This window comes from Haliotis cracherodii, unplaced genomic scaffold, assembly GCF_022045235.1.
Source record: "Haliotis cracherodii isolate W230 unplaced genomic scaffold, xgHalCrac1.p SCAF_10, whole genome shotgun sequence".
Taxonomy (NCBI): Eukaryota; Metazoa; Mollusca; class Gastropoda; order Lepetellida; family Haliotidae; genus Haliotis; species Haliotis cracherodii.
In genome coordinates this window covers 54,261,156-54,285,354 of record NW_027266265.1, presented here as the reverse complement: position 1 = coordinate 54,285,354, position 24,199 = coordinate 54,261,156, and the positions used below count along the sequence as shown (strand labels likewise).

General features: G+C 42.5%; 1 protein-coding gene across 6 annotated transcripts in view; it reads left to right on the top strand.

The window, feature by feature from the left end:
* LOC139454534 (inositol 1,4,5-trisphosphate-gated calcium channel ITPR3-like) overlaps positions 1-24,199 on the top strand; it is a 202,863-nt gene that overhangs the window by 171,583 nt on the left and 7,081 nt on the right. For 5 of the 6 annotated variants that reach the window (XM_071236311.1, XM_071236310.1, XM_071236306.1 and 2 more), the window contains 15 exons: positions 1,354-1,451; positions 2,158-2,260; positions 3,718-3,768; positions 5,377-5,601; positions 6,651-6,785; positions 7,972-8,121; positions 8,679-8,780; positions 10,077-10,160; positions 11,893-12,093; positions 17,450-17,555; positions 18,979-19,094; positions 19,763-19,932; positions 20,843-20,983; positions 21,601-21,762; positions 22,438-22,546. In XM_071236311.1, coding sequence (XP_071092412.1) covers positions 1,354-1,451; positions 2,158-2,260; positions 3,718-3,768; positions 5,377-5,601; positions 6,651-6,785; positions 7,972-8,121; positions 8,679-8,780; positions 10,077-10,160; positions 11,893-12,093; positions 17,450-17,555; positions 18,979-19,094; positions 19,763-19,932; positions 20,843-20,983; positions 21,601-21,762; positions 22,438-22,546 — 1,953 coding nt within the window. The remainder of the gene's footprint in view (positions 1-1,353; positions 1,452-2,157; positions 2,261-3,717; positions 3,769-5,376; positions 5,602-6,650; positions 6,786-7,971; positions 8,122-8,678; positions 8,781-10,076; positions 10,161-11,892; positions 12,094-17,449; positions 17,556-18,978; positions 19,095-19,762; positions 19,933-20,842; positions 20,984-21,600; positions 21,763-22,437; positions 22,547-24,199) is intronic. The other variant, XM_071236308.1, reaches the window with a different exon arrangement.

Below are 24,199 nucleotides of genomic sequence, written 5' to 3'. Positions count from 1 at the left end.
AAAATATATTTATAGAAACCTTTTTACGTGATTATTTAATATGATTACTTAATATGAGGCAGCTAGAATCCGATGATCAAATTGATTATTATGATTCTTGGTTTGTCAGCACTATATCCCTGTTTGTAGGTTTCACCAAAGTGGTGCTCGTTTAAATAAAGCAACAGACCTTTCCATATCCAATATAAATCTCTGCATAAAACAGAGTCGATAGTACGATTCCGACTATATCAAGAGCATGTGTTTATGAATCAATATTAAATAGTGATGATACCAGGTGTTCTCGAAAAGGTGAGCGTGTCCTGCCCCACCGTTGGCACACGTCACAAACACATGCCAAGACAAGTCAATTGTTGATATGAAAAAAACACGGGAATATATGGTACAAGTGAAAATAGTGAATTGCATCGGACATCATGTTTGTCACTGACATGCTTTCCTCCTACATAGAGACGCCGTGATATGACACACTAATCAGTGTTAAACCGCATTTACTCACTAAACTGCAGCTGCTTTGTCGAGAACATTCACAGATATATACTGATATATAGATGATACTTGGGAATATAAACAGTTAGTTATGTAGATAAAATACCACTATGACATCATCAAAATAGATGGAAGTTTCAGAAACTGGTTTGGCATTGGACATCACGAAAGTGACTGTCGTCTCCATCATTGCTGGAACCACTGAGACTCTCGACTTAGAACTCCATGTTTTTTAGGAGCTCACTAAAATGGTAGTTACAAAATGTGGCAAGGTTTTCTGAATGCGATTGTGCCCCATAGTGCCCCAATGTACCCGGGCTTCTCACTCAGTCACCCACAGTTTTACCATTTTTATCATTTGGAGGAAGTTGGCGATAACTGGAATGTTGGTGACGATGGCATAATTTAAAATTGTAAACCTATAGAAAGTGTGTTCTGTGTTGTGATTGGCTAATTTGGGTCACATGACCAAATGTCAGAGGGTGAAAATATGATTTGAATTCCCTGAAGCAAGCGACCGAATCACTGTGTAGGAATACATAATTACTCAGCATTTTTTGCATACTAATTAACAATGGACGCAAATTGAAATACAAAATTCATAACAAATACACTAACGCTTTCGGGTCTCGAGATGAATTTCCAAGATGCAAATACTCGATAAAATCACGGAAATAGACACACACATAGTATTTATCTTCTAATTCACCCATCTGCATTGTTGGCTTGAACCTCGTTATTCCAGTGTATCAGATATTCATTGTATTGTGAGCATAAGGATATAATAAACTGGATAATCGAAAAGGCTGGACAATCCGTTTTTAGAATATCTGAGCACTGACGTTATGAATGTGTTATTTCCAGGAATCAATGTTGAAGTACTTCCTGTCGACGAGGGAGGAGGTATTCTTCATGGCGGTCAGAGACAGAATGGCGTTGTCCACCAACTCCATCAAGGAGAAGTAAGGGCTGGACATAACATCAGGCACTCTCAATACAAGTTGAAATATATACAGTAAACTACGGTTATAACGAACACGCTTATAACGAACTGACGGATATAACGAACTTACTTTTTGGTCCCGACTACTTGCTGTAGTCATGCTGTATATGTACTTATAACGAACTACGGTTATAACGAACTAAAATTAGTAGTCCCATTGAGTTCGTTATAACCGTAGTTTACTGTATAGTATTCTCAAAAATACCAAACCGTCAGAGCAGTGATGGGGTAGTCTAATGTTTAAAGCGTTTGTTTGCCAGGCCAACCGCGGGCTCGACTCCCAACATGTGTGAAGCCCATTTCTGGTGTTTCCGTGGTGTGATATCCCCAGATCCCCAGATCCCCATTCCCCCTGATCCCCATCATCCCTGTTCCCCATTCCCCCTGTTCCCCATCGCCCCTGTTCCCCATTGCCCCTGTTCCCCATTGCCCCAGATCCCCATTCCTATTGCCCCAGATCCTCATTCCCCCTGTTCTCCATCGCCCCAGATCCCCATTCCCCCTGTTCCCCATTGCCCCAGATCCCCATTCCCCCTGTTCCCCATCGCCCCTGTTCCCCATTGCCCCAGATCCCCATTCCCCCTATGACACGCCATGCTACGACAGGAAACTGTTCAAATCTTTAAACTGTCCCTCACTCACACATGGTGACCGTGTTGTTGCAGACGGTCACTGCAAGCGCAGCAGGATGCTAAGTTGAAGGACACTCCCGAGGCCGTTGCCAAGAAGGCGACTCACACGTTCGTCGTCAGCCTCATGGCTCTCAAGGTAGTTCATGTTACACACGACAGATCTGTATGTTAAGTTTCAGTACTGAAACCAACTCGAACATTATATATTTTTCCACACAGCACCACTGTTAAATGGTCCGTGAAGTATGAAGAATGTTCTTTGTGAGATGTTATATTATTAGCAATGCGTGTAGTGTAAAACAGTAGCTTATCCTTACTATCCATGTATGCTAGGGTATGTTAATATGTTGTATCCTATTTTTCAGAAATACATAATTTTGTTCCGTGGTTATTTCGATTAATCTTAATACCATGCTGAAGCAAAGTAACTTATGTGAGTCAATACCTATGCACATACATGTTGAATATCAGTGCACAGTTACATCACGTTTAATGGGCTATTTAAATTGAAATTAAACATTTCCAGCGGTAAATTTATTCTCCATTCACATTATAGTTAATTGCAGATGCAACACAACATCTATTTTCTCTCTATGTCTAGAGTTCTACATATAGATTATTAGTCTGTCTCACAGTCTCTTAACCATATTTCCCTTTCTCCCGTCTCTAACTGTAATGTAAAAGCTCTAAATGAACCAAGTCTAGATTTGCTTATGCATCTCCCATCTCACTGTGGCTTCTTTTCAATTTTAATGGATTCATTTGTGTCTATCAATATCATATATTTTCAGAACTATGCGTTCGTCTACTAGATCAAATATAGCTCAGGAACCTTAAACGATGATATTGCAAGACAATTCGTATGAAAGTTCAGTGACCCTCGATAGTACATATACTCTCGTTCATGAACTAACTGTCAGGGCAAACGTATTCGCGTTGCTTCATGTATACGTACCTTTATACCCTCCATCACTGAAGTAAGGTATGTCTGCATCCCGATAATCATTAACAGTTCAACACACAATAATGGAACATTTTAATTCCAAATTGATAAATGACCACGGGTGAAAGTTTCACTTGGCTTAATTGAAAAAGGAGCCACGAGTATACGTCAGCAATGCGCCAGTGCAGACTCATACACTGCTATAAATCACAATTCCCCAGGTGACCATTACCTCTTGACTTTGTGTTCATCAAACTTCACAATTACATAAATGGATTTCCCATGGCAGTAAATTTAATTCTAAGCATGGTTCAGTGTTCGGGGGAAGCTTTGACCTTATGCAGATGAAAGACATGCGTTGCTGCCGCTTGGTATCAATAATTCACATGTGATATGTATGATTCCAATTTCCGCATGCATCACTGGAGTAAGATGCATGAGTCAGTGTTTTCAGTATTGTCAGAAATGTGTACTCTAGTGTATTAGAAAATGCAACATTAAGGAGATTTAAGAGAAACTGTAACGGAAATGATATGTTCATCATTGGTTGTTTATTTATTTTTGCGATTGTGCATCCTTTGCATGATAGATTTCATCCGTTTGAACTTGTCGAGTTCAACTAAACAAGTTGTTTCTTTGATCTGTTGCAGCAAATACAAAGTTATGAGGACGCCCTTCGCCAGCAGAGGCTCAGTGGATGGGTAAGACATGTCCTTGTTGGATTCCCCATCGCCCCAGATCCCCATTCCCCCTGATCCCCATTACCCCTGTTCCCCATTACCCCTGTTCCCCATCGCCCCAGATCATCATTTCCCCTGTTCCCCATTGCCCCTAGATCCCAATTCCCCCTGTTCCCCATCGCCCCTGATCCTCATTCCCCCTGTTCCCCATCGCCCCAGATCATCATTTCCCCTGTTTCCCATCGCCCCAGATCCTCATTCCCCCTGATCCCCATCCCCCCTGTTCCCCATCGCCCCAGATCTCCATCGCCCCTGACCCCCATTCCCCCTGTTCCCCATCGCCCCAGGTCATCATTCCCCCTGTTCCCCATCGCCCCTGATCCCCATTCCCCCTAATCCCCATTATCACTGTTCCCCATTCCCCCTGTTCTCTATTGCCCCAGATCCCCATTCCCCCTGTTCCCCATCGCCCCAGATCCCCATTCCCCCTGTTCTCCATCGCCCCTGATCCCCATTCCCCCTGTTCCCCATCGCCCCAGATCCCCATTCCCCCTGATCCCCATCGCCCCTGATCCCCATTCCCCCTGTTCCCCATCGCCCCAGATCATCATTCCCCCTGTTCCCCATTGCCCCAGATCCCAATTCCCCCTGTTCCCCATCGCCCCAGATCATCATTTCCCCTGTTCCCCATCGCCCCAGATCCTCATTCCCCCTGTTCCCCATCGCCCCTGATCCCCATTCCCCCTGTTCCCCATCCCCCCAGATCTCCATCGCCCCTGACCCCCATTCCCCCTGTTCCCCATCGCCCCAGGTCATCATTCCCCCTGTTCCCCATCGCCCCTGATCCCCATTCCCCCTGATCCCCATTATAACTGTTCCCCATCCCCATTCCTATTGCCCCTGATCCCCATTTCCCCTCTTCCCCATCGCCCCAGAATCCTCATTCCCCCTGTTCCCTATTGCCCCTGATCCCCATTCCCCCTGTTCCCCATCGCCCCTGATCCTCATCCCCTTTGTTACCTATTGTCCCCAGATGCTCATTCTACCTGTTCCCCATTGAGAGGCCAGTACGCGGGTCTTCTACTGACGCTTTAACCACTAGTCATGTTTATATAACAGCATATTTATCATTCACGGAACATGTGTAGGTTTGTACAGCTACTTTTAAGAATTCTCATTTAGCGCAGCCCCCTTTAGGCACAGGAAATACACAACGGCATCCTTGGCTGTCAGCCAAACGTTATATTTTTTCTCAATTTCTCAGTCAGAGGTCTGTTATTCAGTTGAAGTTCCTATCCTTACACGTATACTCATTGTTCTATCACACCATCTCTAGCTTTACAGTGGTCACAGTAATGGCATTGGCGACTCACTGTTTCTGACAGAAACTTCGGTCGTGGGTGACGCAGTAGTCCAAACGCCGTGGAGTAGGAGTAGAGTTGTGTTGTAGAAGTCAGAGAAATCACCTTTGAGCTCGTTGATTCCACTTCCGGAATCAACATATTCTCATAATTACGCCATTACTTAACACGCCACGACTTGCGTCGCGTGTTCATTCTGGCGCTGAACCAAACTTCCTCACCTACTCATCAAAAGCAGTTGAGTCATCTGTCAGTATAATGTTTACAGACGAAAAAGAAGGCATCAGCCTCAACGAAGAAGCAAAAAAAGGCCAAGAAGCCTAAGAAACCGAAGGAAGAGAAGAAGAAGGAGCCGAAGAAGTCGAAGAAGGATGCAGCCCAGGCCAACGGCATCAAGAAGGAGGTGAACTTCGCCAACCCTCTCGTGAAGGAGAATGAAGCCCTGATCGACACGGTGCAGGACACCGACATGGAACTCACTGTCAAGGTAGAGGTGAGCGTGCCGTCCTGTACACGTGTTCCACAACCTACAACACACACACACACACACACACACACACACGCACGTACACACACACACACGCACGTACACACACACACACACGCACACATGTACACACACACGCACGCACGCACGCCCGCACGCGCACAGAGAGTGAGGAAGAGAATGAGAGAGAGAGGAAGAGAGAGAGTGACAGAGGAAGAGAAAATGACAGAGAGTGTGTGAGGAAGAGAGAGAGAAGGAGGAAGAGAGACAGTGAGGAAGAGAGAGAGTGAGGGAGGAAGAAAATGAGAGACAGTGGGGAAGAGAAAGAGGGGAAAGGGAAGAGAGGGTGAGGTAGGAAGAGAGTGTGTGAGTGAGTGAGGAAGAGAGGGGGGAGTGAGAGAGTATTAGGGAGAGAGAGGAAGATAGTGAGAGAGTGAGTGAGAGAGTCTGTGAGAGAGAGATAGAGAGAGACTGGTCATATGATGTCACAGTAAATGTTCATGTCATTGAAATACTGGTCACGGTAAACATTGGGTGGCGTAGTTTCAGTGGTAGTAGTAGTAGTAGTTGTTGTTGTTGTTGTTGTTGTTGTTGTTGTGATTTTCATGACGTTAGAGACAGGAGTAGGCATAGCTGCGTCTCACAACAACCAGGTTAAACCTACAGAAACCATTGTGAATCCCCATTGTGCGCGCGCACACACACATACACACACCCACACACACACGTCATTTACTGTATATAAGCTTATAACGAACTACGGTTATATCGGACTTATATCAGTGGTGCCTTTGAGTTCGTTATAACCGTAGTTTACTGTATATGGCGGCGGTGTGTTAATTATCGAATGTGGGACTGACAATCCAGTGATTGACAGCATGAGCATCGATCTACACAATTGGGATACAATAGCATGCATCAACCAAGTCAGCTGACCACACGACCCCGTTAGTCGCCTCCTACGACAAGCATTGTCGCCTCTTTGTGTTCAGTGTTTAGAATACCATCAGTAATAGTTGCGTTCCTAATATTTGTGTCTGTTGTGTTCCCATAAGGACCCGGAACCGGAAGTGAAGGAGGATGACGCGGCGGAGGGTGACACATCCATGGAGTACCGGAACGACGGCTACATCGAACTGGTTCTCAAGGTGATGGCCCGGATGTGTGACGGGCAGAACAAGCTCTTGCAGGTATGGCTCCTTGACTGGGCGCCTGTCTACAAAAACGGTGCCATTTTTCATAGGCTGCGATTAGTTAAATAGAGCGACAAAACCATTTCCATATCCAATAGAAATATCTGCTTAAAGCAGAGTCGATTTACGATTCGGACCATACCATGAGCATGTGTTAGTAAATCACTATCAAATAGCGATGACACCAGGTGTTCGCGAAAAGGTGAGCGTATCCTGTCCCATCGATGTCACCCGTCACAAACACATGCAAAGGCAAGTCAATTGTTCCCCTGGCAAGACACACAATAGGTGTTTGAATAGTTAGAGGTATACTGGCTGGAACTGCCAACTGATCCCGATTCCAGTACCTCTTTCCCCTTCAGGGTGTACAAAACACGTGTTTATGAAATCTTCATCATAATATTTTTAAGTCTCCCGTTCATTACTTGCAAATATTAGCGTCAAACCCTTTACATATTCCAAAGAAATCTCTAACAAAAGCAAAGTCCACTGTACGATAACGACAAAATCATTCCGACAACACTCCGACCTTCGTCGTAATCACTGGTGCTAATAATGCACCATGTCTACCATATACATTTGTAGATTGATTCATGCAGACATGGCACTGTTTTCGCGTTTCATCCTCACATAAGTCCATAGACCACACAATATGTAACACAGATTTATAACTTCATTGTTGTATATAAATCTTGTTCATTATATTTATTTTAACTACATAGCCAAACCATTTTAGGGTAGTTCAAAGGTTAATTTGAAATGTGACCTCTTGCTTCTATTGCATATAATTTACAATACTGTATTTCCTCTAATAGACGCCGGTTCTCTAATAAACACTGGCCTTTGATTGACCCCGGGTCATACGCAACGTCCAAAAAATAAAAATAGGGTCCTTCAGTTGATGAAATGTATGATTCCTATCACATTAACTTACGATGTGTAATGATAACTCCCTTCGCTTAATAATGACTTTTTCCTGCTAAAGTACCATTTGAATGGCTAGAATTATCAATTCGGTGCCAACATTAAACAGAAGACACGCCGGGCCAGGGTCAACGATTTGTGCGAAATTAATCGACTCCCAGGCGCCTAATAGAGGAAATACGGTAATATCATTCACAATTATCGTTTTCTTCGTGTAGGTCATTAAGAACTACAAATCGTTGGGTTTTTTTGTTGACAGGACTATCTCCGTGAACAACCTGACAACGTCAAATCGTTTGACATCATCGCAGAGGTGACCCGCTTCCTCAACGTCGTGTACTCCAACATCAACGATAAGAGCATTGACCTCGTTATTCAGCTGTTTGAGTCCATGAACGAGTTCACTGCCGTAAGTTATAAACAGATATTGATCTCGTTACTGTTCGGACCACTACTGCAGAAGACTTATATAAATATCATAAAGTATTATTGTTTCGTTTATACGGAATCATATTAAAACACATACTTTAGCTGGAAACGGTTCCAACGTAACGAGAATGGAATATGTCCCTAGCAGCCTATGGTGGTCGTAAGATAGGATCGGTCAGCCTCGGTGACTTGGTTGATTGCGCGTCATCCTATCTCAACAGCGCGGGTAGATGCTCATGATATCAATCACTGGTTTGAATGGTCAAGATTAGATAATTTGCAGGACCACGTTACATAACTTAAATGTTGTTGATACTAAGACAACAAACAAACAGGAATAACGAGATATATCGGCACATACAATCAATGTAGTCTTTGATAGGCATTTAGAAGTTGGAAGAACATGAATACATGACTCTTTTATAACAGCCCATGGGGTGAAAGGTCAAGAAGTAGCCCTGAAACGTCGTTACATCGAATGAAGGAGTTTTTATCCACAGAAAATTGTCATGTATAGGTTAAATGCTCTCCTTCTAGGGTAACCAAGACAACCGCATCGTCATCTACGACAACAAGATCATCGACTATATCAACTTCATCTTAAGAGCCGGCGACTTCGAGAACTGCTCCATTGAGAAGGTTGGACGATTGTTGAGGAATCTGAAATTCTTTTTCACATTTTTCCGATTAATTTAAGTGTCAAAAGGAAAATGGAATCAAATGTCCACTTTCACCACTAAATCTCACATCAATAAAATTGTTACATATGATAAACATATTTGTTCGTCCTCACGGAAACAAAAGCGAGAAAAATCATTTCAATATTCATAAGGAAACCCAGCTAAAAGCGAGTCCACCTGATTTAATAATAAGCCTGTGTTTATGAATTGCTGTAATTTGACAAAACTAGCCAAATCATGTAAACTGCCGGGCAAAAGAAAGTTTACACTTGAAAATTGGATTTGACTCAAAAATTACAAACGTTATCAGGACATTACCAGGGATCTGTTGTTAGATGCTCATTGATGTGATGCATGAAAAATCGCCTGTGATACCGTATCAAATACGTCAGTATCGAATAACCATTTCTTGTTTGTTTCATTTTGCCACCGTCAAACATGGCTGTATACTTTCTTTTGCCCGGCAGTGTATTTGTCTGTGACCAAAGTCCCAACCTATGAAAGCATGGAACTATTCTTCTGTTTGATTTTGTTATTGTTTAAGAACCTGAAGGCAACTTGTAAGAAAGAGCCAAACTGAATATATGATCGTAATGGTATCAGTTCAAACCTATTTTACAAGCAGCAATGTACATCACTGCCATCAGTGTTTTGTTTTTGTTTGTTTGTTACGTAAAACGTTGTCCATGCTCCAAAACCCAAATTGATTCAGGAAAAAGTAGGGCGGGTAATTTGAGAACACGAGAAGCAAGGGAATGGATCCAGAATTAGTGTACGTTTACCGAAATGCTAAGCCTTGGAGATACAGAGGAGGAGGAGGAGGATGGCAATGTGTGTGTGTGTGTGTGTGTGTGTGTGTGTGTGTGTGTGTGTGTGTGTGTGTGTGTGTGTGTGTGTGTGTGCCTTTTTGTAGTTTCACGCCGCACTGTTCCAGCTATGTGACGCTGTGTGTCAAAGTGTGTGGGTGTCTATTATCAATGCTAGCAATGTGTGTGTGTTATTAATTTTGGCAATGTGTGTATGTGCCATTAATGCTGCCAATGTGTGTGTGTGTTATTAATTTTGGCAATGTGTGTGTGTCAATGCTGGCAATGTGTGTGTTATTAAGTCTGGCAATGTGTGTATGTGTCCTTAATGCTGGCCATGTGTCAATGTGTGTATGTGTCATTAATGCTGGCAATGTGTGTGTGTTATCAAGTCTGGCAATGTGTGTATATGTCATTAAGTATGGCAATGTGTGTGTTATTCCTTACAGATCCTGGAACTGCGGAGTAGTATTGCTAACCTGGTCATGTCCCTGGTTGAGGAAAATGGACCAGGTGCTTCACAAGTCGCAAAGGTAAGTGAAGTATCCACCTTGTTGTCAAGGACAATTACAATCCATGCTGAAACAATAAAGGACGACAGATTCCAGGTCGGAGCTTTAATGTGTTGGCACGAAATGGCGATGGTTCAATTTCGACCTCAGTCAAGGATTAAATTCGTTCTCGACATACCGTTATGTTTCATAAACTTTATAACCAACTCACTCGTCGATGACGTAACTTCTGAAATTTATGATTTCTACACTAAAATGCTAGAAGTGTACTATCCTCGTCTCTGGATTTCCTTTGCTTAAACTGAGGCTAGGCACGTTGGGAGCACTAGAAAGTTTAATCAACCAAAAATAGAACGCCTCAGTCGACAGACTGTCTGCCCGGAGAGTGGAAGGTAGGTGGGTCGATTCCCGGTCGTGTTATACCAAAAGACGTTAATAGGTGGTATTTGTTACCGATGATACAAGGACTGTTTGGCTCGGAGTCCATATACTGTGTCTGAGTATGGTATCCATGTTAAACTGGGGCGTGATATCTCAGTGGGCATGCATTCACTATATAATCGGCATTTAACACACCCTAAGTCACCTCACTTTTTTCTTAAAACACCAACTTAATTAAACATTTCATTATGGCAACTAGTGATTGCCCAAAATGCACACAGACAATATCTGTTTGACACAAGTCACTAATTACTACCTCTAGATGTAGACCGGAAATGGGCACCAGGCTACAGAGAGTAGTCCCCCTTTAATGCCAATGTAATGTTCACATCTTCCCGAGGCAAGGTCGTGCACTGACCATAAAAGTCCAGTTTCCACCCTTGCCGAACTATGCTAGAATTTCGTGGCTCTGTCGTAGCTCCACTAGTGGCTATTACGAGTTATTTCCCTTGTATGTCCCTCCTATTGACCAACCAGATTCCACCTCTCAGGTCAATTGTATTTGCTTCATATAAAATGGCTGCGCCCAGTCAAGACGATCTGATCGATATTCAAGATCCATATTGTAATAAAACGGGTCTTCGCGAAGTGCATCGCATGACCACCTTGATTAATAACGTGAAAATATTTTGAAAATATCTATTGACGCTAAGTTGACCGTACACTTGCTTTGCAAATCCTGCGGTCGACTGAAATCTTCACGTTGAAATCCATGTTGCTTACGAACCGGATGTCTAGTATGTTACTCGGTTTTGATTGGTCTTCAACTGACCATAAAAGTCCAGTTTCCACCCTTGCCGAACTATGCTAGAATTTCGTGGCTCTGTTGTAGCTCCACTAGTGGCTATTACGAGTTATTTCCCTTGTATGTCCCTCCTATTGACCAACCAGATTCCACCTCTCAGGTCAATTGTATTTGCTTCATATAAAATGGCTGCGCCCAGTCAAGACGATCTGATCGATAATCAAGATCCATATTGTAATAAAACGGGTCTTCGCGAAGTGCATCGCATGACCACCTTGATTAATAACGTGAAATTTTTTTGAAAATATCTATTGACGCTAAGTTGACCGTACACTTGCTTTGCAAATCCTGCGGTCGACTGAAATCTGCACGTTGAAATCCATGTTGCTTACAAACCGGATGTCTAGTTTGTTACTCGGTTTTGATTTGACTTTTCATAGACTCGTTTGTCCAGCCAAAATATAACTCCAGACTTCCAGCCTTGTTCGGCAAGGAAACTGGAACCTGGACTTTCTTGCCTCGGGACGATGCTATGTTCATAACATAAAAATACATTATTCTTTGTAGGAAGTAAAAGATACTTTGGACAAGAAAGCAGTTTTAGCCTTAATGACAGAGTGCTACGAGAATCACGTGACTGACAAGAAAGCCATTGAGGAACTGAAAAACATGCCGATAATGGGCGCGCCACAGACGGGGTCCCAGAGTTACCTAGCAACGGCAAAATCTTTCGCCATTGCTGGAGGCAGCTTCCTATCAGGGGTCATGGTATGTATTGTGTTTATTTCATTAAAAGCATGTGCTTAAATTAGATTATTCTAAAGCTGTTGATTTATTTATCAAAAATGTTAATTTCAAAGCAGCATGCTTGTGTAAGAGCTCAAAAAGAATAAATGATGACAATGCATGGCCTGATGCTTGACGAGAATATTATTGCATGCTATTATTTCTTTGTAACTAGATGCATAGTGTCTCCCAGTATAAGGAGACCAGTACGTGTTGTTATATTGTTTCATATCATCAATGTTCTGTTCAAGCGAGATCTATAAAGACACAACACTGGAAATCCGTTTTTAAATGTGTCTAGTGTTTATACTGTGTTCCAGTATTGATACTATTATGATACTGTCTGTTCTACTGTTCTTTTAAAGGACAAAGTAAGTACACATCTTTCCCTGCACTTCACTTTACCCTGGACTTCATCTTCTTTAACTACATTACCGTGACTCGAACTAACTGATTCATCCCATTTACTAGACCAAAAGCATCTGAATAGACCCATCATAACCTTAGCATGGACTGACTCCCGTAAGGGGGTTCTATATACCCACAGTCTCAGTTTTCTTTTAAACAACTCATGCTTCCTCGAGCTCTCATTAGATAGAGGAATTCATCAATTTAGTCTCTTCATAACTCATAACAAACTGTTATAGATAACGAAGCATTGTGTTTACCAGTAAAATGGCTCATCGTTAGTAGCGCAATATTAGCCTGCGCATCATGGAGACGTGCTTAGTTTAGTTTGTGATTATTATAGAAAATAAGAAAACAACTTCTGTTCATTGTTTTTTGCCATGTTTGGATGTAGAACTTAGCGTAATCACGATGGAGTTTGTGACTATTATGTTCAAATGCAGTGGTGTATCGTATGTTAATTGCAACCATGAATCTCAGGGGTTAAAGACGCCTATTGACATATTTGTAGAATCTTAAATTGTACAACTTCCGACTCTACATGTGTTACTGTGTGTGTCTGTCTTGGTCTCATTGTTCAGAAGTGATCTAGACGTGTAATGTCTCTCGTTTTGTGTTTGCAGGATGCAGCTGTAAGTAATATGTCAACAAACATATTAACAGAAATCTCCGAGAAATACATTTCTTCTAAACTTTAGACCGTCCGTTTCTCGTGTTCTGCAGTAGATTCCACCATGTCTGATATATGGGTAGCTGTCTCGGGGTGTGTTTTGTGGTAGATTCTAAATGTCTCTATATATGGGTAGCTGTCTCGGACTGTGTTCTGTGTTCCGTGTCATGTTGTATTCTAGGGACTGTACAGCCGACTAGTTGAGATGACGTGTGTAGTTGTGGTGTATAGATTAGATACTAAATCCACCAAGTAATGGGCAATCACCTACCTTATAACTGGACTCACAGTCCTGTCTGAGGATGTCTCGGTCTCCTATGGTATCACCGAAGTGATAAATCGCTTAGTGTAGTGTACAGAGTGTTGAGTCGAAGGTCGGTGCATGCTCGTCGCTATATAAGTGTAATAATCTTGAACGTGACATTAAATGCGTTTCCCATGGCCTCACCAAAGTGGTTAACGTTGCAATGTTGGGTTTTCCACTCACATTAAGCTGACACACCATGTTATAACTGAAATACTGTTTCAATTGCCATTAACACTCACCTGTAAAACATCAAAGACCAAGACAGGTGTAGGACATCAGTAACTCCAGGTGGTTTTAGATTCCAATCAACTTGACATGCACAACATGAATCCTAGTTAAGTCAACCTGCATAAGCACTCTATGACATCACCCACCCTCAATAAGAATTGGAGAGCACACATTATGTGTTATCACTGCACCTTTCGTTCGTAAGAGGCCGACAGGCGATAACAGAGGATAGTGGTCGCTCGTCACGCAGAATTCATGACGTCTTTTCCTTACATGAGTACAAGCTTGAATACAATGATGGTGTCCAGTGTAGTAGTGTTGGTATACTGTGACGTGATACACTCGCTCACTCACTCACTGTGATAGGTCATGCCTCCAATGTGGAGGTTAGTCACTCACTATTTACACCAAATGTTGATATGTTTGGACAAATTACATGGTTCAACGTGGTATATGGCAGTAAGTAAACCCACTAATTGTCACCCTACCATCACTAACGCACATTCGTGTACTTCCTGTACTGTCAATATAGCTATCGCTATGCCAGTCTCTGACTATGGACCTCGACAATCTTTTAAAACTCGATCTTCTCAATATGTCAAACAACCTCACCCTCTGTCGGGGCCAATATTCCCAATATGTTAAACAACCTCACCCTCTGTCCGGCCAAGTCATCTCAATATGTCAAACAACCTCACCCTCTGTCCGGGCCAATCTTTTCAATATGTCAAACAACCTCACCCTCTGTCCGGGCCAATCTCCTCAATATGTTAAACAACCTCACCCTCTGTCCGGCCAAGTCATCTCAATATGTCAAACAACCTCATCCTCTGGCGGGCCAATCTTTTTCAATATGTCAAACAACCTCACCCTCTGTCCGGGCCAATCTTCTCAATATGTCAAACAACCTCATCCTCTGTCCAACCAAATATGTTCTCTCTGTGAAACAACCTCACCCTCTAACGGGGGCAATCTTCTCAATATGTCAAACAACCTCACCCTATGTCCGGGCCAATCTTTCTCAATATGTCAAACAACCTCTACCTCTGTCCGGGCCAGTCATCCCAATATGTCAAACAACCTCACCCTCTGGCCGGGCCAGTCATCCCAATATACATCTTTTCAATATGTCAAACAACCCCACCCTCTGTCCAACCCAATCGCATATATATGTATCTGTCCCAAAACCTCAGCCTCAGATACAACTTGGACGATCGGTCTCACGTTGATGTAACCTCACGCTTATGGTCTCGTTCAATAAGAAGAACCTCACCGCTACGACGACCGTAAGTCTGTGTTAAAGTATGAGAGTTACGACACTCTTAGCGTTAAGGTCGCTTTATAGAACGAGGCCAGATCTGTCATCACTATGTCTGATTCTTAATGAAGCACGATGATGTACAGCCACTGGCACTTACACTGAGGAATACTAAAATATATTTGCATTTATATTTCGTACATAAACTTTAATAAGCTTTTCAAAAGCCTATACCGTGCATTTATTTATCGTTCCAGTTCATAAAGCAGTCTTCATAACATCATCCATTCATGGTTATTTTTGAAGTAATAGTTCTGTGTTGTTAATGATTCAGCTCAAATGGCTTTGGGTTCCTATACTGTAAACAGTTATATTCTGTAAATGAAGCTGCTTTAATTACTTGGTTTACGGATCTACCAACAAAAATGATATACATTAAATTTATGAAACAGTTTTCTCTTCCACATTCAGAAATTATAATATATGGGAGAAACAAAAATCTTTGTAAATCCATTTGGAAATGGACGTACGTCACTCTGTAATTTTATTTCACTGAAACCACCATTGTTTTAAAAGATCACGACAGCAACAAATACTTTTTAGGCCACAATTTTTTGTTGTAGGTTTTTTTTAAGAAAAAATCCCTAAACCAAATAAATAAGCGACCATAGACATTTGCAAATGAACATGTGTGTATCTACATCGCTTTACTAACCATCTGTGATCACGCTTTATCGTGCTTTCAAATCCACATCTAAAACCATTAACTCACACATATAATATTTCCTATACCCAGTCACCTGTACCATATAATCACCCTACAACAACACTAACATGTACAAGAACGTTCAACTGTGTTAAACGTGTATATGACAAAACCATCATGCATTTGATTGCGTGTTCTCTAGACTTGACCAAGTCTGTTTGGTAAACAATATTTCTTAACAACAAAGATTTTGTTGAAGGGAGATAACCCTTGTACTCGATTTGCAGGTTATGCTGACAAAACGAAATGAAGCGTAATAAAATGTACGTTGTTGCCTCCGAACTAGACCCCTTGGGAGCTCTGCGTGTGGGAGATAGTCGGCTTGTTAGTGGAATAAGGGGCGAAGCGTTAAGAAATAATGATGTTATATACTATTCCAAACAAGCTTAAGAATACCCACAGTTGGAAGACTGTGTGTTGCAATACACACAAGCCTTGTCAGATTAATCATATGAAAAAATCGGGTGTTCTTGAACTTCTTTTGTGTAGTATATACTAGACCAAACAGACATGGGCAAGTCTATGTGTTCTGAGGATTTGTTGCTGTTCTGAATGATGTACAAGGCTCATTTTAACACTGAGTGTGTAGCCTTCCATTCTTCTCCACTTTGTGCCCATGGTGACTGTCGTTGTCTTGTAGAAAAACTCCTAACCTATAGCGGACTACTTATTATACATGCCCCGTGAAGACCCAGGTAGGAAGTAGGTCCTTCGGAACCCATGCTTGTCGTAAGAGGCGACTAACGAGATCGGGTGGTCAGGCTGGCTGACTTGGTTGATGCATGTCATCGTTTCCCAATTGCCTGGATCGAGGCTCATGACATCAATCACTGGATTGTCTGGTCCAGACTCGATTATTTACAGACCGCCGTCATATAGCTGGAATATTGCTGAGTGCGGCGTTAAACAACAAACAAAACAAAATATATAAAAATGAATATGAAGTCGTGGTATATGGTCATCTGTTTTAACCAATTCGGTTGTATACATGTCACTGTACAGTTGGCGGTTCTAAACCCGAACTGTCCTTAGCTCTATTGTTTGTTAGTGAGTAACAAAAAGAGAGCAAAAACATTTCCTTTTCATAACGGGTGTTTTTTATATCTCTGTTATTAATTGTTAAACATTCTAATGATGTATTTTTTTATGAATATGTTGATAAATATTTTTTTGAAAACATGTTGATTTATTGCTGGTTAATATTAGTTATTTTGCGCTTGTATTTCAATATGTGTGTATTGCCGTGCCGTATGGCTGTGATGTCTGTGATGTGTCTAGAGATGTATTGTCCGGGGGAGAAGGTAGGTGTACTATAGTCAGTTGACATTCCCTGCTGTGGCTGTTGGATACGTGTACGTACGGGACACTGATGGCCCAGTGGACTAAGGCACCTTCTAGGCGTGTCAGGATCCGCTGGTCGTGAGTTCGAATCCCCGCTTTGCACCGATTATGATCCATGGTTAGTCAGCACTATTCCCATGCTCGTGGGTGTCACCTTACATGTCTAAGACCTGCATCACTTCAGGCTTTTATCCCACGCCAAACTGACACTCCTGATATAAGCGATATTTATTCAAGCGGCGTTTAACCAAACTCACTCACTCACTCCAGTGGAGGGGGGGGGGGGGGGGGGGCGTATATGATGAGATTGTTCACAACGGTGGGGTATATGTACTCACTGCTGACATTGTTATTTCACAGAACAAGAAGAAGATGGAGTATGCAGATGACTACATGGACGTCGGGTTCAGCTTCTACCTCATCCTTGCCCGTATGGTCGACCTTGACCCCAAGATCCTTGACATGCGTATGTTACAAGAGAACACTTATCACTAGGGAACGTAGATGTCAATATAATTCGAGCTCTTATTTCTATATGGAATATGACAGATATAAATGTGACATACTGAACTGAAAGCGAAATAATGCAATGCCATCTCATACTTATCAAAGAGAAGACACCAGGTGCGTCCCACCGAACGCGTATACGTAGAGTTGCCCACCACTCGTCACCACTCGTCCCTTTCAGTAACCTGCAAGAAGACTCGCCCCCCTGTCTATGAATGTTATGTGCGAAAATGCGACAAACCAATCAGAATGCGCGTATGACTTACAGTACTTCGGTCAAAGAATCTCTCAGGAATAATGTTTGATTTTGCATGTCTTGCATCTGAAAATATATCCAAGATATGGTTATGTGTGTCCAATCATACTGTATAATACCGCAAGTCGCGATGTGTTTAAATATCATCTGCAATACTTATATACGGGGGAAATATACGTCAATTATTACGCAACAAGTTGACAATTCTTTTAGCTATGGCCGTTTGTGCTTAGACAGAACCCAGTCGCAAAAATGGCCACGAATGGGGCACGAGTCGCTGTTCGGCTTGTCCCGGAATAACACGAGTTGGTCGCAAATGGGACAATAGGTCCATTGCATCCCACGTGTCATAAAATCCGTTACGTTGACTGAGTCATTATTCTTTGACTGCGTGGGTCTTACCTCACGTTATTAAAATCTGAATGTAATGGTCCAGAACCGACTACAAGCAGGCCGCCGTACCGAATGTTGTTTGGTGCGGCGTAAAACAGCATCCATTCACACATAAAGTCATCCATTCATTCGTGTATAGAAATCAAGGTCACCCGATCGTGTCAAGAATTAACTTATTTTCTCCCATTCGTTTTTTTTTTATGTCGTCCGATTACATCTGTCTACATCTTCCCGAGGCAAGGGAATTAACTGGTGATAGCTCGCTATAGGATGCTCGCCTGTCTACCATGACCGTTATCGGGTATGCGAGGTATCCGTTTCAAATACAGGGAAAACAAAAGACGCACTTGCATGTAGCACTATCAAAAATTCCTCTACAATACCGTAATAACCGATTGTCCCACATATACTCATGTGTTAATAACGGAACGCTTGTTGCAGACGACAGCTTACAGATGCGTTAGATATACTTTCTTTATATGAATTGAAGTGAAATGACAGCCGTCACATGATATCGGGCACCAGTAGGTATGTGTTTTGTCAAACAAATGCTTCTGCTGGTCTCGTTTTATTTCATCAGCATATGCGTCATTGAAGCACTTGGTAGGCATGAATAAATCTAGATCTACAATGTATCAACAGTTGTCTGAATGTCATTCGAATATCTATACATACATATGGCACATGTTTCCAAGATGGCGACATATGAGAAGGAAGTGTGTTTCTGTTCCAGTGCGCATGTCGCCCCTGCAACAAAAAGCCTTCACCTTCTACAGGAAGAACTGCATGTCAATAGAGGTCGTGAAGGACGATGAGCTACAGAAAGTTAACTTCCGGGTCAAGAACAAGGTGAAGGACGAAACCATGACACACAGAAGACAACACTAAATCATGCAATTCATGATATAATAGGATGTTTGTTTTTACATATATCACCAGGTCAATATCGTGGCCGTGACCGTGTTTATCGGTTACGTAAGTAGGTCCCGAATGGGAAATCGAACTCTGTTCTTCTGCGGGATAAGCAACCGCTTTAACTCACCGTCCAATAGTTTTTATCTCCCCTCTTTCTCTAAATGGTTTTTTATTATGCACAATATGTTTAATCTTACACCACACAACAATACAAAGGCAAGGATAACCCTGTGTCGCCGAAGACCCGGGTTCGATTCCCGATATTGGTACAATATGTGAAGCCCATTTCTGGTGTCCCCGCCGTGATATTGCTGGAATATTGCTAAACGCGGCGTAAAACCACACTCACTCACTCACTTTTTACCACTATCTTTAATGACCGCCTCCGTGGTCTAGCGGATATAGTGTTTGCGCGGAAGGTCAGTGGTTTGATCCCTGGCCGTTAAAGGATTATACTTGTTGTTACCCTGCCTGGCGATCGGAATTAGGGGCTAAAACAAAGTCTGGTCGGCATGGTAGGGTATCCATGTTAAATCTACTCATCTTTGCTTTATTAATCAAATAATCCAATAAATCCAAACTTAATTTCATTTCTCCGACAGAGGGTACTAAGAGAAGAAATTAAGGAGAAACTCAAATGGAGCGTGGACAGATCGTCACCTAGCAACAAGATTAGGGACCTGATGGCGTGGAGTAAGGACATCATGAAGGACATTGCATACCAGCAGCGGATCTTGAGCAACTTCCTCGCTCTCTGCATCACCAAAGGATGGTACGTCAAAGCACATATATCTATTAAGAGTTTTAAAGAAAGCATTGATGTCTCAAGTGTTGTCTAACATGCAATTTTTAGAAACGACGTAATCATTTAGGTGATAAACCTACTAAAGCGCTCGGTTCCAAAGTAAAATAAGAGTTATCTACCATACAGTGGGATAACATCAAATTTCAAAACACAGTAGGTTTTTCTCCGAAACATATCCGTTAAGAGTTTGAAAAGAAAGCATCGATGGAGTATTGTCTCAAGTGCTGTCCAACATGCAGCTTTTAGAAACAACGTAACTATTCATATACTAGTATATGTTATGGAAGCGAAATTTATCCAGCTACATGCAAGTGTAACTGAATACTCGTGTGTGTGTTTTTATTCTATCGTGAAACTAAGAGAGCGGGTTAATGGATGTTAAATATTATGAGGAACAAAACGTTTTGGAGTATATGCTTTCTCCTTCATGCGGTGAATTAATGCCAGGAGAGCGTATATACGTACATGTAAAAAGAACCAATAGTTGTAAGATAACAAAAGGTGGAACTTTAACAAGGAACCAGTTAATTAGCGCTGATTGTTGATTGGCAATAGACAAATTGAAACCAGGACTTAAATTAGCGCTGATTGGTAATATACGTGGGACAAATTGAAGGCGGGGTTACTTAGCGCTGATTGGTAAAAGCAATGGACAAATGAAATACCCCTCAATACCAGCATAACGCCTCTCTATTTCCCCTGTGTTTTGTGCCAGTATAACGCCTTCCCTTGAGTTTTGTACCAGCATAACGCCCTCTATTTCCCCCAATTCAGGCTGATCTGGAATCCCTCAATACCAGCATAACGCCTCTCTATTTCCCCTGTGTTTTGTGCCAGTATAACACCTTCCCTTGAGTTTTGTATTTCAACAATTCAGGCTGATCTGGAACCACGCTGTGACGTTGCTGAGTTTTGGCATCAACATGTTGATGTTGGCCACGTGGAAGGCCAAGGGGTCGATGGAGACGCCGAACATCTTCCCTCCAAACGCCACGGGAATACCGCCGCTCCTTGTAGAGTAAGGACATTCTCTCATGTTAGTCAGGATATAAAACAAGGACTGGTTGGTTCGGAGTCAGGATAATGTTTCTCTGCGTGGGGTGTCCATGTTAAATTGCGGGCTATCACTATAAAACCGGCATCCGTTCGGACTAGTACAGGAGGACACACACACACACACACACAAACAAACAAACAAACACACACACACACACACACACACACACACACACACACACACACACACACACACACAGAAACACACGGCCATTTTATGAATAAGAAGGTAAGAGTATTGCCTTGTTTACCTGCCACCTCCTGGTGGAGTAACAACATTGACTTGATTATATGTCCATATGAATAATAAGTTATAAATTCATCACCTCCTGAACACCATAAACAGTATCAATAGATTTCATAAGCATGAATACACAATGCGTTTTAGAAAATGGTCATATGTAACAAATATTATATTTGGGATAACACTTTCTTAGTCAAGTACAGATTCTATTTCTTATTTGGGTCGAATCCTTGATTGGAGCCCACACTGCCATCAGCATGTTCTTCCACTGCCCGGTGCACTTAATGACCCTGTGGGTATGTCTAATGTCGGGGATGCTGCAATGTCTGTTTCAGCCCCGTGCCCGCCATCATCAACCTCGGTGCGGACACATACGACGTGGTGCTAAAGAGTATGGGCTTCACGCACAACGTCCTCTGCCTCCTCGTGCTCATCAGCTACTTCGTGTGCAACCACCCGCGGCTGCCAAACCCTAAGACCATGTTCCTAAGCCTCAAGCAAGTTCCTCTTCAAATTATTGGTGTAGCTTGGATTGCTCAGGGCCCTGTTCCGCTAAAAACATCTTAGCGCTAAATCAATACAAGTCCCATGCTTTAACATAGATGTGCAAGCGTCGTAGCCCTCAGATTGCTTTGGGAAGGTGTTAGGCTTTCTTCCCGAAAGCGATCACAGTTCTACGACTGTCGTAGTTCCCATGCTTTGAAATATGCAGGAATAGGCTGTTTTTGTTGTAACGCTACTTTCAGTTTGTTACAATTTGTCACATGTAAATGGAATTTAGTTTACACGTTTATTCAGGAACTATCTGGTTCCACAAAATAGAGGTATCATTGTCGAACAGCTCAGACTGCTTTGTAGAAGGTTCAGGGCCCACTCGCATCAAAGCGATCTCAGCGCTAAGATCGTTTTGTGGAAGTGGGCCCAGGTGATTTGGAATGTGCCCATATGCTCTAAATTTGTTTGAATTTATATTTCTTAACATTGAGTATTCCCTTTCAAAAAAATATTATACCGAGTCTCTTATTTAAAAAGTGGAATGTTAACGAAATACCATCACAGTTGATACAATATCGATTTGTTATTGCGCTATACATATTTATTTTGATTGTCCTGACGATTAAGATTTCATGTTAAGAAGAGCAGCATGTGTTATAATCAGTGCCACGTTTTAGGAGCGCGGTGAAGAAGAAGAAGGACGATGAAGAAGAGGATGGGAAGAAGAAGCAGCACGAGTCCAAGCTAGATGCCCGCTTCTTCAGTTTCACCACCTTCTACTACCTGGTGAGTTTCCCGTGAAGACCCGGGTTAGATTAGGTGTTCAGCAACCCATGCTTGCCGTAAGAGGTGACAAGGCTTGTAAGAGGAGCATCGGGATCAGGACATCTTCCCGAGGCAAGAGAGTTAACTGACTTATAAGTCCAGTTTCCACCCTCGCCGAACTTGGCTGGAATTACTGGGCTCGATCGTAGTGCCACCAGTGGCTATTACCAGTTATTTCCCTTCTAAGCCTCCCCTATGGACCAATCAGATTCCACCTCTCGTATCACTTGCGTTTGCTTCACACAAAATGGTGGCGCCCAGTCAGGACGATCTGATCGATAATCAAGATCTGTATTGTGATAAACGGGTCTCACATCACGAAATGCATCAAATCACGTGAGCACCGTGATTAAAAACATGAAAAGATTTGGAAAATAACTGCTGACAACCGAAATCTGCAGGACAGTCTCCGAACCGGATTTCGATTTCGGTGCGCGATTTTGATTGGACTGTGCTTAGACTCGTTAGTCCAGCCAAAATGTAACTCCATAATACCAGCCTAGTTCGGCAAGGGTGGAAACTGGACTTTTATAGTCAGTTAATTCTCATGCCTCGGGAAGAGGGGACCAGGGAGTCAGGCTCGCTGACTTGGTTGGAGCATGTCAACGTATCCCAATTGAGTAGATCGATGTGCATGTGGTCAGTCAGTGTATTGTCTGGTCCAGACTCGATTATTTACAGACCGCCGTCATATAACTGGAATATTGCTGTGTGCGGCGTTAATCAACAAATAAGCCTGGTGCATATGAATCTGCAGACATCAAATGACAATGACCACGACTTTCTACTACGCGCATGCGTGGTGAATTCTTCCTGTATTGAACAACCAGTAGGGAGTTTAAACACCAGGCATTGGAAGTTAGATTTGAATAGGAGCGAGGTGTTGATTCAAGTGATACCTTAGACTATATACCGCCATGATTTGAAAACAGAAACTGAAACAGACAGAAGACAGGGATATAGTTTTGTCCTAACTCTGCTTCTATAAGACAGTCCACCTCACATTTCTTCTATAAGACGGTCCTCATCACTCTGCTTCTATAAGACGGTCCTCCTAACACTGCTTCTATAAGACGGTCCTCCTAACACTGCTTCTTTAAGACGGGCCTCCTCACTCTGCTTCTATAAGACGGCCCTCCTCCCTCTGCTTGTATAAGAAAGTCCTCCACACTCTGCTTCTATAAGACGGTCCTCCTAACACTGCTTCTATAAGACGGTCCTCCTAACACTGCTTCTATAAGACGGTCCACCTCACATTGCTTCTATAAGACGACCCTCCTCACTCTGCTTCTATAAGACGGTCCTCCTAACACTGCTTCTATAAGACGGTCCTCCTAACACTGCTTCTATAAGACGGTCCACCTCACATTGCTTCTATAAGACGGCCCTCCTCACTCTGCTTCTATAAGACGGCCCTCCTCACTCTGCTTCTATAAGACGGTCCTCGTCACTTTGCTTCTATAAGACGGTCCTCCTCAGTCTGTTTCTATAAGACGGCCCTCCTCACACTGAATCCCGGTTCGCCCCGATTATGTTTCTAGGTTTGTCAGCACCATACCCGTGCTCGTGGGTTTCACCGAAGTGGTAAACGTCTGAGACCTGCATCACTTCGGG